Below are 13,806 nucleotides of genomic sequence, written 5' to 3' on the forward strand. Positions count from 1 at the left end.
TCTAAGATGTCCAAATCTAGCCCCAGGTAGAGTTAGATGACATTAATTATAAATGAAATTTCACCCTTCTGAAGAAGCCTTTTCAGGTCAGATCTTTTTAGTTTAGAGATTTTCCTGCTCTTTTCAGAGACAAAAAAAATGTTCAGTCGCATTGTTTTACTTTATAGCATGCATCAATCTATCCCTCTATCCTAATGGCAACATCAGTCATTTCATGTGTTTATGTCACTGACTACTCATACGCATTTACTCATTTCAGTCTTTTTTATTTAAGTATTAATGAATTCTTATTAGTTATTGTGTAGAGATTGGTCATCATGTAACCAAGTATTCTGTTTTTCTATTGGCTGATATACATTGTGAGTGTATTTAACATTTGAAAAAGTGGCGCTTCCCTCTATCTGTATCTAAGTGTAGTGGTTTCCAAATTTGCCTAATTATTTGAAAGATCCTTAGTTTGATTGTGGGAGGCGACACAAATCCCTTGGGGGGGTTTGTGTCAGGAAGCGCCATGTGGTGTAAAAATCAGCCAAATCAAACATTCAGTTTCCACTATTTCACAAGGGGGCGCCACTTGTTTGTTTGTTTTTTAAGTCAGCTAGTGACCAATATGCAGGAAGGTTAGTGCAAAGTCCTGTGTTCGAATCCATCCTGGGCCTTTCAAATTTATTAAGAAACTTTAATATACTTATCAGTTCATCGGACTTGCAACTATATTTTTTCATAGTTGTATATACAGTTTTTTTGAGATTCTTGACTTTATTATGTTTTTATGTTAGATTGCTACATGTCATAAATATGGTAGCTTGCTCAAAAATATAGAGTAAAGCACTAGTATCTTTCTTTTTTTCATTTCAAACAAGCACACACAATGGAGGAGCAGTATTCATGATAACTTATGAAAGTGGGATGAGATTTAGTTTATTAGGGAAGTGTTGGCAGATGAAAATCAAGCAAATTGGACTTTGGAGGCACAAGCAAGAAGGAGCTTGTCACAGCTTTTGTCATCTGTGAAAGATGACAGGTGAGAGTGTGAGTCTGGTGACAAGCATGCTGTATGACTAGACTAGATTTATGCTTTTTGGTGGGGAAAAAAGTCCCTTATGTCAGTTAGACAGTAAACGGATAAACAAACATGCAATCTATGTACAGGATCCATAAATCTTTATAAGATCAGTTAGGCTAGAAAGAGTCAAAATGATGGACTGCGCTAATAATCACATGCTAAGCTTGTGTTCTGTAAATGAAAAAGAGAGAGCACAGTGCTGATAGACAATACAAACACGCACTCACATGCACTCACATACATGCCCGCTTTCCCAAGCTTGCAATTTGGGAAATGGGTCAGATGTGACTTAGATTTATGTATCTTTGTGTTTTTTCTTTGTGCGCTCGTGTGCTTGTGGTAAGCTAAAAAGTGAGGGAGTGACTGCGCAGGCTTTATTGTGGATGTGGCAGAATGCAGATGTTTCTCAGAACTGCCTAGCTATGATTTAATGATGAAAAGCAGAAGGCAGCAGACTTAGACTCTGGAGAGGCAGCGGGAGCAGACTACGTCAATATTAGAGTCAGAATCAAAGACGGGGAAGATTGTGATTTATTTGTCACTTTTTATTTGAGTGTTACTTACAGAAACACGTTTGGGAACTCTTTTTATCTCTGTGTCTTTCATCTTTTTTAAGCAGTTCGAAAAGCTTGTTTTTGACTGTGTTTATGTCATCAAAATAAAGCAATGCCTGACTGCGACTGTGATGCATTTTATGGATGAGCCCAAAGGAAATCCGAACGTTACCTTGACAGGAGGCGGTGTCTATCAGCTGCTAATATGTCACTTGATTTGATGTTTTGCGAAATGCTACAGCTTGTCAGGATTGTGGATGAACACTGTGGGGAATAGAGTATGATGCACGAATGTACTTTTTTCAAAACACAATAAAATATCAAACAAGGACATGCATTTTTTTCTATTTGAGGGTTAGAAAAACTCAGGTGTGTCATTTTGTCATGTCAGGAAGAGTTAAAGTCAGCAATAGCAGCACAAAGGTGTGAGATAGAGGGGATACAATAGAAAAAAAGGGGGGGGGGGGGAATCAATCAACACTCGCTGTGGAACACAGAAGGGCAAACACTTCAGTGGGTTTTTGTTGATATTAAAAAAATAAAGTTTTTCCCAAGGTGACCAGCAGATGGCAGAGCACCTTTGGGCTCTAAGGCCTGAACAAGAGCGAGAGAGCAGGGCAGGCAGAGAAAGAGATCTTTTCGTGAGTTTTGCTTTCCTGGTTGACTGATCTCCCTCAGTGGTCTGATTGTGAGAACGGACTCGTGGGAAGTGTTCTCTCACCGCAGGTGTCAGACTGCTGTTAGATAAGATTATTTGCGGTAGTGAGGAGGTTGCATTATTTGTGTGTGCATGTGTGTACGCACGCTTGTTTGTCTGCGTGCGCATGCACCACTTCTCGGTGTGTGCTTCTTCTCATTAAATGTCTGCCTGATAGAAATGTAGTGCTACATTGTGTTCGGTTGGAACACAGTACAACACAGAAGTTGTTTTCGACTTGCACACTGAGCTCCATATGGTCAAACTCAGGAGGAGAAAGACGGGGAAGCGAAGAGAAAGCCTGCGCTCCGTGTCATAAGCCCTATCCCTGTTTGTTTCTGTTTTACAAAACCAAAAGTTATAATGCTTTTGTGTTCTGTGGGATTCAGGCTTTAGTGTGGAGTCATTCTGATAGTGATTTTAACAAAAAAGGCAAAGCGTGCCTTGAGAAATCATTGAATCTGCTACGGTACTTTTACAATACGCTGTGTGTGTGACTCCCGACTGTGCCAAAAAGGAAAAATAATAAAAACAGAATAAACTAAGTGCTTAGCTTGCATTTAGTCTTTAAGAGGCAACAGCAATTGAGATCAATGAAACTGCTGTCGAGCTTTCCAATAACTAATAGTGTTAATAACGATTTTAATACTCACGTGGGTTGGCCCACTTCAAAGAAAACACAAAGGCAGACAGATTGGTTTTAGAATGCAAAACTTCACATTTATGCTTTTTAAGAAACACGTATAAAGTTGGAGCTGGTGTCAAATGAGACATTTATGGTCCCCTGGCAGTTTTTATTTTCCCTTTACTTAATATTGTGCTTTCTGTGAAGACCCTTGGGCAAATCCTATTCCTGTTCATTTGCTGGCTTGCTGGAATTGAAACCTTCCAGCAGCAAAGTGCTGCTAGTTGCTTTGTGTTTGTTAAAGTGACTGTGTTTGGTCAGGCAAATTATAAAAACAAGCGGATAACAAGGGTTAGCAGGCGTGATAAGCCATAATATCTTATAAACTGGCAGCGGGGATAGTTTAAGCTGGTCTTATGCTAATATTACTACAAGTGACAGTCAGCAACAGAGAAATACAAACATCTTCAAACATGCTTAAACTTACAAATAAACATATGCAAAAACACAAGCAGAAACATCCACAGAATCACTGTGTGCATTTTAAAGCCTTACAGCTACTGTGGTAGTGCAGTTACATCCTCAAATGTTACACATTTATACATTCCTTTGCTTGTAACGATATTTTTTTAATTGACTTTTTTAAAGAAGTCTAATTCATTTTACGGTGTATGTAGAATTATTTCTTTACACTGAACTTCTCCACTTTGTCCAAACAGAGCCTAGAATCTTTTCAAGGTCCCACCAGTGTCTGACAGCACACACTACCATTATCCCAATTAATTATAAACCATTTCTTCTCTGCTAGAAGTCAGAATCAAAGGAAATAACATCTCTAGAGTACTGTTCTATTAAATAATTTCTTGCACTTGTCATATATACAAGTAGACGACTTTGTAATATTACATTTGTCATGTCATATAAAATGTAGATTGCTGTTCGCTATTCTGGGCTTTGGATAATAGCAGACATTGTTTCCAGTATGGATTTGACTTTTTATTCACCCAATCAATTAATAATTAAACTACATTCATGTCTAGTTTAATGCCACATAAATCACTTTATAAAACTGTAATGCATTTATACAATCTGCATGTGACTGTGTTGTGAAATATACAGTGTTTCCATAAGTCTGACAAGAACTGGTAGAAAAAAAAACTGCCAGTGTTCGTTTTCCTGGCTGGACACTCTCAGGGCTGCCAACAAATAGATGGCTACCTTGCCTAAGGCCAACTTCTTTGGCATTAGCAGCAATAAAAACATATGCAGACACTGTTAATTAAGTGCAGACACACTACACCTGCCACCTTCCATTGCTTTTCTCTTTCGCTGGCTTCATTTTCTTTATAAAGTGTTTTTCAGGCTTCATAGACATAGCGTGTCTCCCCAAATGTGAAACTGATAGCGCTATATTACCATATCAGTATACATTAGCTTTCACAGAAACAAACAATGCAATGAATTCCTTTAGAAAGGTCTTCTCCCTGTTATCTTCATTCAAAAGGCCAGATCTGATCAGCGGCCGTTTTTAAATTACTGACAATGACATTTACCCAGTTTTACCTGCAGTTTTACAAGGCATTTACAGCCAGTCATACTTGCAATTGTCATTGGAGAATATGAGTTAATTGTTTATGAGTTAATTGTTTAAACCATCCCTCCATCCATCATTATTCAATTTACACACTGTATTTAAATATGAAGCCAGTTTTTGTGCTAGTGTCCTGGGTCTAACTGCAACCCCCCCCCCCCCCCCTCCCCCTTTATTCCCTTTCTTTATTCTTCCTTTTTGTTTAATTGAATGTTTGGAGCAGTTCTAAAATATATAATGAGGTCATTTGCATTAGACTGCAGATTGGGTGACCTTTGCTTTTGCCAATAATTACAGTAAAACCCGTCTCTGTCTGTCATCACCAAGGATGTGGCAGGGACCTCTCTGTGCTCACGAAAGGTTAGCTGGAGGCTTGCGTCTGGACTTATGAAAAAGCCTGAGGAAAATGTCATTAGAGCAAGGGAAAAGACACTCAGAATTAACAATTGGAAATTCAATCAGGATGGCTTTAAGGATGGCATGTGTGTGCGTGTATATGTGTTTGTGTGTATGTGCAAGACATAGTCCCAGGAAAACTTGTGTTTTCCTTTCCTTGTGAGACTGCAGAATGTGATAGGAAGGGCACCCTGGGGGTGACTTCTGTTAGCTCCACAGGCCCCTTTGACTTTGCTAGCACCAAACAAATTAACAACACAAACTAAACAATCAGCCTGTAAAAGTCCCCGCAGTAGAATCGACAAACATGATAGAATTTTGCCTCCATTATTTTATTGTCCCTTTGCAGTTATGTAATACTTTAATGAAAACACAGTTTGTTTGTTTTTTCAAAAGTTTTTACACTTTTCACTTTGAGGAATTTTTCTAATAGTGCTCCTTGTTTATTTGCATGCAGTTAATGGTTGTCATTGTGCAGTGAAACGTGACTGTATTTACAGTGTGCAAACTCTTTCCCCATCAATATCTGGGCTTAAGTCAAAATAGACGTTTTATTCGACAATTCTTCTCAGTCGGCCGTGATGATATATATTACATTTTACATTGTTCGGGCAAAATGAATTCACACTGCAGTCCTGATCAGCGCTCAGTGTGCAAAAGCAGCATGCTTGAGCTTGTTCAGCTCAGTGTCAAATAAAACTGTAAATAAAAAAGAAAAAAAATTAAATTAAGGGGGCAGAGCAGAGCACTAACATCAGAGGCTCTGTTTTGTGCTCTTGGTTCTAGTCACAGCGGCGCGTCACGTTTCACCTGCCGGATGGCTCCCAGGAGAGCTGCAGTGACAGCGGTCTGGGGGACCACGAGCCTGTAGGCAGTGGCTCCCTCCTCACACAACCTCTCCCTCTGGTGCAGGCGCAGGACGACTTCTACGAGCAGGCCTCCCCTGATAAGAGGACTGAAGCTGATGGAAACTCCGATCCCAACTCTGGTAAGTTGAATTATATTCTTTCTAGCATATATGCATAGTTTGGATTTTCTTATCTAACTTTAAATCTACCATTCTTCTTCTTCTTCTTTTTTTCAAACTCTATAGCTTAAATCAACATTGGTGGCATTGTGAAACAGCTGCAACATGTTCACGTTGACTCAATTTGGTGGACATTGTGCGCATAGTGATGGTGTCTTTTCTTTCAAATCCAATATGATTTTATTCATTTTTCTACTTATTGTATGCAGGATGGTGAAATCAGAACATTCATTGTCTACAGGTTGAAGAAAATGAAAACGTTTCATATCTGGCTTTGAGGGATGACTAAAACCTCTTGAAAAGAGATAATAAATTCTCATGAAAAGCAACATCTGTCTCCATAATGGACTCAACACACCAAAAATCATTTAATTTAGAGTTATTTGATTGCTCAAGTAGGTTTCTAGTGGATACATGAGCAGGTCATTCATTTCTCAGTTAATCATCCAGACTTGTTCATTCCTCCCAGGAGCAAACCTGGGCCTCCCATAGGCTCCTCACCTATTTGTGAAACTCATTTGATTTATTTAGAGATGATTTCCCAGTTGGAAGCCTTGTTCTCAGCTGAAGATGTTAACTTCCCACTATTTCTGGTGGGGATGTACATCTCCGACCCAGTTTTCTCATTTTATCATTAAGAGGTGAGGCGTGCGCAAAGATCAAGCGCATCGCCTCAAGGTCGATGCCAGCTTGCCTGCTGAGGGTGGAGCAGCTAGCACCGCATAAATACAAGTGCAGTGAGTAAACTGTGGGTGCATATGATTTAAAACAGATTTAACTTAGCAGATGCACTCACAGTTGGCAAATGTATTCAGTGAGCTTTGTGTAGGCCTACCCACTCACTATCTTCAGAAACAACCCATTCTCATTCCCAGAGACTTTAAATACTGCGATTTTGTCAGAGCTGCTGGCATCTCTGAGATATGCGCAAGTGTCCTTTGGAGTTGCTACACCAGTTATAGCGACATTTGATGCTGGGCACAAATGTTCCTACAATATGCAAAAAAGGTAAAAAAAGTCCACAAAGCTTGGTTTGAAAAACTGGTGAATGCATAGCTACCATTCATCTCTTATTGTCTCACACACTGTCTTTTAGGTTTGTTTAGTTTTTTTTTTTTTTGTTAAATTTGGTTTGAATTCACTGTTTAATTTTTTTTTCTTCTTTGGTTAAGTTTATTGTTGTCTATACTCGTTGAAATTCACCTGTTGGGATGACAGCTAAAATAAATGTAATGTATTGGATTACCAATTAGCAACAAGGAATCATATCAACTTCAAAACAAGTGATTACCAAATAGATTATTGGTGAACAGGGCTTTAGGTTATCCCATACTCAAAGTCAATAACAACTTTAAAAGTATTTAAGCCAATCAAGAGTCTAATCAAGTGGTTTGGTTTTTGGCTTTTGGCAACCAGTCAACCCAAATTCATACAGTAGAAGAATTATAAGAGAAAATTCATTAAAACAGTTTCAGTCAACAGTCAACATCCTTAAATGTTGACTGTATAATTAACAATTAGACAACGTACTCAGTGGTCCAGCAAATTTACACTACCTTTGAACCACATTACATATCGTGTACTGACATCAGGGGACAATGTTCATGAATTCATTGGAATCTCGAAAGAATAGAGATTTACAGTGTTACATTATATGAATGTGGGATTTTCAAATGTCATGAACTGTTGGCTAAGGAAAGCATTTCATCCTATGGCAGGTCAGAAATTTATGCTATTTGTTCAACTGGTATTTACTGCATAACAATTAATGAATAATGAGCTGTACATATCTCACACCTTCCATCCTACTGTCTATAAATACAAATAAGGCTATGGATATGCTTACACAATTTGGTGCGCAGAGACAGATAAACTCTAACTGCCTTGGCTTTCAGAAGCTCGAAAAATAAAAGAAATAAACAATTAAATAAAGCATAAAATAAAATTGTATTAATTTCATTCTGTTAGCAGTATTTTACAGGTAAGATACAATGTAAAATGCTAATTTTAGAAGCAGCACCTCAAAGAAGGCCTCATCCATTAAACATGACTTACTAGCTTAAATATTTGTAGTTTTTCAGCACACTGCATCATTTTTGTCCTTAATCAGCAGCCTTCTCTTTTGTTAGTGTTGTTTGCCTGTCAGCAAACTATTAACAGTGACAGCAGTGGTCTTTGATCATTGACCTGCTTCTTGGCAGGATAATGATTTTATGTCCTGTGTATGAGCGATATGTTACCTGCTGTGGCACTCTCTAATACGTGAACTCAGTGGACCCAGGTTAACTCGTTTTGAGTAAGTCTCTGTCAGACTTAAAAAGCCTCACACTGTTTTCCTACTAGCTGTACAATACGAGTCATTCTGTTGACAAAGGCAAACAGTATCTAAAAGGTGTTTGACACTTTCGTGTTCTGAGCTCCAAAGTATCTTCTAACGCTATTCAAAAGAACCCCATTCAGTGCAACATTTTAAATGCCGACCTTGACAGTAGGTGGTCTTTCCACGAGGCTTTATTCAAGATTTGACAATAATATTACTTGTGCCTTGTTTTCTAAAATGTTAAGACCATTCAAAAGAACTTCAAGAATCAAAATGACAAAATGACATGAATTATTAAATTATTACAAGTCTCCAGTTGTCGTTTTGCAAGCAGAATATTGAAAAATGATTTATTTGAAGTAATACAGGAAAGTATTAATAGTTATATATAGGTTGCGGCTTTCATCTAAATTACAGAAATACAGCGTGCATACTACTGGGTATCTGATAACGTCCCTTTTTCCTTTTTTTAAGAACAACATAAAGACTGTCTTTGTAAGTTGGAAAATTTTCCTTAGTTTCACTATGATGAAAACAAATTAAAAAAACAACAACAACCCCCAAAAAGAACTATTAACAGATGGATGGTAACCAGGGATGTAGCAGTTTCAGTCAGCATTGTAGTTTTTTGATATAAAAAAAGAGAAAAAACCTCACAGTAATCTATGAGCCAGTGCTACATAAGCAAATGTAGTTAAATCTTAAGACCTTGCAGGGCCCGGTTTCCCAGCAATGATTGATTTTAAAGGTTAGGAGTGCTTTTGGGAGCTTTTTTTATATATAAAAGCTGTTGTATTTTCTCAAAACAACACTTACAAACAAGTCCACATGGAGTTCTGTTAATGCTGTTGAGGAGGAGGATGAATTGATTGAAACTAACCTATAACATTGAATACTCCATAGAGGAGTTCTGGATATTAAAATATTAAATATATAAATATATATTAAATATTATATATTATTAAAATATATAAAATGTAACATACGACACAAATGACACAGTAGAACGAACAGCTTGATTGCGTAGCAGGAAAGAAACACATTTTGCAGTCAGCAGTGACAGCCTTCAGCCTTTGGCATTTTATGTTAGTGGGTGGAAGTAAGTTTCAGAGTGAACTTTGTGAAATCTAATTTGATCGATTTAGCTTGTGCTCGACGTATTCCTATGCACACATTAAGCCATTTTGTTATTAAATTAATGTTACTGTACTCAGATCACTTGATAAATGGACATTGAAAAAAGAAAATAACCACCAATTTAAGCACACAACTGTGAAATAAAAACAGAACAAACAAACAAAACACATAATTAGGATAGAGAGCAGATGAATTATAGAGTATTAAACCTACAGGCAAAATTCTCTCAACTCTGATTTAAAGGAGTACAAACAAAAACATGTAAGCATAAACATCATGTTGCCAAAATCCACTACTCTGCACTCCCCCTCATGATAGTGTTTGCAGTCATCATTTAGAAAGCTCTGAAATCTGTGAGACTGATGTCTGTGTAACGCACATAAAACAGCCCACTCATCTAACAAATTAGTTCTGAATCAGACTTTTTAAGTGCATTAATAGCACCCAGTAAATGTAATACAATATTTTTTGAAATTATTGGATCTATTTACAAACCAGTATCACTTACATCTGCTGCTAAATACTCTGTCAAAAGTCACTACATAATTACACATAGAAATGAACCTGGTTCTTTGGGCATGTTTTATTTAGTAAGGTATTTGTTTAATTAAGTTTGATATTATAAATTTGATTCATTTTCTGATCCAAAACTAGAAAGGAATTGCCCAAAAATAATAATTTAAAGCTTATCAGTAGTTCATGTATCTTATTATGTCACTTGTATTGTAATCAAGATTTTTTTTACTCCTGAACTGGCTCAATACAAGAAACTCAATCCGTTCATTAGTCATTCCAGTTACTGTTGTTTTGAGCTTCGACTCCAGATGTAGAGTAGCAGAAATGGAAGATCCTGGGGAGTTTTTAATGAAGAAGTTTTAATTGTTAGGCTATGTGAACTGTTTTTAATGCGTCTACCATCCATAATTTACAATGCGTTAGAAACAGTAGAATAATTAAACGTTTGAATTACACATAAGCGCAGAGATTCTTTATGGTTATTTTGCTTTAGTCTTAGACTTAGATTTAACCAGTGGATCTGTAATGTGTAATTATGGCTCGCTCGTGCTCATTATCACAGACATTATTGCAGATGGAGCAGATACCTGGAGCCTTGGGATGGATGCAAAGGGCAAAGAAAAAGCTGTCAGTGTAGGCTCCTAAATCTTACAGATTATTGAGTTGGTAAGAATTGTTCAGTAATCTCTATTTCGACTGTCTGGCAGTAATGCTGTATCACAGATATTTAAAATAGAATGTGAGCAAAATGCAAGTAAAAAAAACCTGAACATAATTTGAAGAGATTTCAGAGAGGTTTACATACAGCGATCAAAATATTAAAGAACACAAACATGCAAAATTTTGCTCTGAGCTGGAAAATGGTGGGCGAATGTGTTCATTCTTTGCCTCAGAGATTGCAGTGCACCGCTGGATTGGCATGTCCATGGCCTGTACTGAGGCATTCCTCCTACTGTGGCCACTGTAGTGCGTGAAGAGTCAGCAAGATACGAATCTGTTGCAGTTTAGGAAATAACCTCAGCACACCCTCGGGAAATACCAGTTTGTGCAGGGACACTGTGTTTTGCGCCATGGCTGGCAAAGTTCATAGAGTTAATATACAAGTTGCATGTGGACTGAAAACATTTGATTCCTATGAGAAAGAGTTTCTAGGAGTATCTAAAAAGTGTTCTGGAGGCATGCTAGAAATCGCCAGAGATGTGAGAAATAGGTTTAATATTTTACCTTAACGTGCATTTAGGTAATAGAGCCCAGGAGCATTTCTAACGTCCATCTTTCATCATAGTTTATATTTTAAAGAATGAACTTTACTGAGTAAATCTATTGACTTGAAATTAAAGTTTTTATTTTATTTTATTTTATTTTATTAGGTTACACTAATAAAAACTAATGCAATAAACGATAAGGTTTATTGTAAAGTCATTCTCAACAGTTCCTTCAAAACAAACAGAAGAAATCAGCTGCAGTACTTGAATGGCTATAAAAAGTTGTTTTCATTAATAGGCTTTTTTGGTCTTTCACACTGGATGTGCATGGATGAGGCTCCCTAGACTGCAAAGAAGTTGAAATAATACATGATTGGAGAGTGCCCAGAATAAACAGAGAAACAAGTGGGGTGAGCTAGATAAACCAGCCATTATTGACTAAAGTGCTACATAAATTATTTAAAAACATTGGAGACAAGAAATATAGAGCAGTAAGACAAAAAAGATCACTTGCACAATCACGCATACAGAAATACACACACACACACACACACAAAGTCAAAGGCCAATAGATATAGACTGTGAGATGAAATCTGAATGAAGTTGTTGGAGTGGGTGGAACTGATGTAATGAGAAAGGTTGTTTTTCTGCTCCAGCAACAATCCTTAAGCTTAAAATATAGACAATAAAACAGCCAAGAGTCGCATGCCTGATGACCTTAGCGTTCTACGGAACAAATGGGATCAAAACAAACAGAAATGTAATAAATCAGTCTCACAAACAACAACAGAATCTTTAAGTAGTTTCTGATTTGAGGACAATCTGCCAGCTGGGTAGTCTACCTGATGTTTATCAGAAGACTTTCCTGAGACAATAGTGTATATCCAAGTGAGCATGCATGAATAATTTCTTTTAAGTCAGAAGGCGATGGAGAAACACATGCATATTTAAAATATATACAGATAGAAATATCGGTTACCCTAAGGAATTCCTTTCTGTGCATTTAAAAATCACATATATGCAATATATGATAATACCATTGTGTGCAAATTACATTGTTTATTATTATTATTATTATTATTATTATAAAGGCTGTGGAAGTGGAACTGGATTGTAAAGTGGGAAGGATTCCCACCAAAATAGGTGTCTCCAGGACCACTTTTTCATTGCGACACTCACATACACAAAGACAGGTTCACAGAGTGATAACAATACTAGCCACACTGTGTTGTTGATAATTGTCTTGGTGGCTGCAGGTCTGTGTGGCTGAGCAATGACTTATACTAAACATAGAGTACTTCTAACAAGCAAAAGTGTGCTCATACAGTTTAGAAGAGCACACTCACATAGGCAGCTTTATCTTATCATGTGATATGTATCATGCAGTGTGGGTGTAAATCTTTAAATCTGTAGTTAAATACATTTCAAAGTGAATTTTTTTTTTAAATTTCATTTTGCATTTTATTGGTTCTGATGGATAATCCAAATTTTCACTAGGTGTGAATGTGCGAATGAATGTGAGTGCGAATGGTTGTCTGTCCCTGTGTGTTGGCTCTGTGACAGACTGGCGACCTGTCCAGGGTGTACCCCGCCTCTCGCCCTATGACAGCTGGGATAGGCTCCAGCGCCCCCCGCGACCCTGAAAAGGACAAGCGGAAGCGAATGGATGGATGGATGGATGGTTCTGATGGATAAAGACCAATCAATGTTCTTAAATGCTCATCAATTCAGGCCCGGTGGGAGTCTTTCCTGGTCATAGGGCAACAAAGGACAGGTTGCTAAACTATTGCATGGCTACACATACAGAAAGACATACGATATATGACCAATTTAGAATCACCAGTTAACCTAACCAAGGTAAAATTAATTCAAAGAAATCCAATATTGCAGGAATTCCATATCATAGCTTGATAACCATTGAGCTTATACAGCATCACCTATACTGACACAGTGGCAGACAAAAGTGCTCCATGACATGTAACCGTGCAATTCAATGGGCTACCTATGAATTAATTAATAAATTAATCAATCAAAAACGAAATAAAAATAAAAATAGTGTGGGTTCCTCTGAACATTTTGCTCTTGTCTTGAGCATTTAATTTGACTGGGTGAATAAAGCATTTTTTTCTATCTGTTATATACAGTGTTGGGCGTAATGCGTTACTAAGTAACGCGTTACTGTAATTAAATTACTTTTCCACTGAAAAAGTAGAGTAACTAATTACTGTTCATTTTTAGGTATTTTAATTACAGTTACTTACAATGTACTTGCGTTACATTGTAAAATAATTTAAAAAAATTTTTATCTTCTAAACGTAGACGTAAACTCTGCCGCTTTAACATCGTTGCAGTGCAGGTGCGCGTCATTTCGCGCCAGTTTGCTGCATAGTCGTATTCTAAAGCGGAAGGACTCGGCTGAAGCGAGTGGCTGTTTTATGAAATGGACATATTCCCGTCTCTTCACTTTTCTGAAACAAGCAGACAAGAATATTATCGTAATATGTAAGCTATGTCCTGGGGAGAAAAAACTATCGGCCACTGTTAATAGCAGGAGTAATCTACTGAAGCGCCTGACACGTAAGCATAGACAAACACTTCTGAGTAATCCTTGTTCATCATCCATGGATAACACTGCGGCAACTCCTGCTAAGCAGGCAAAACCTGATTTTACT

The 13,806-nt window shown here is 37.4% G+C and overlaps 1 protein-coding gene across 4 annotated transcripts in view; it reads left to right on the plus strand.

Moving 5' to 3' along the window:
• Positions 1-13,806, plus strand: part of pcdh9 (protocadherin 9) — a 188,494-nt gene that overhangs the window by 125,583 nt on the left and 49,105 nt on the right. For 2 of the 4 annotated variants that reach the window (XM_026165123.2, XM_080290111.1), the window contains one exon: positions 5,716-5,917. In XM_026165123.2, coding sequence (XP_026020908.1) covers positions 5,716-5,917 — 202 coding nt within the window. The remainder of the gene's footprint in view (positions 1-5,715; positions 5,918-13,806) is intronic. The other 2 variants (XM_026165131.2, XM_080290161.1) reach the window with 1 other exon arrangement.

This window comes from Astatotilapia calliptera, chromosome 1 (assembly GCF_964374335.1).
Source record: "Astatotilapia calliptera chromosome 1, fAstCal68.1, whole genome shotgun sequence".
Taxonomy (NCBI): Eukaryota; Metazoa; Chordata; class Actinopteri; order Cichliformes; family Cichlidae; genus Astatotilapia; species Astatotilapia calliptera.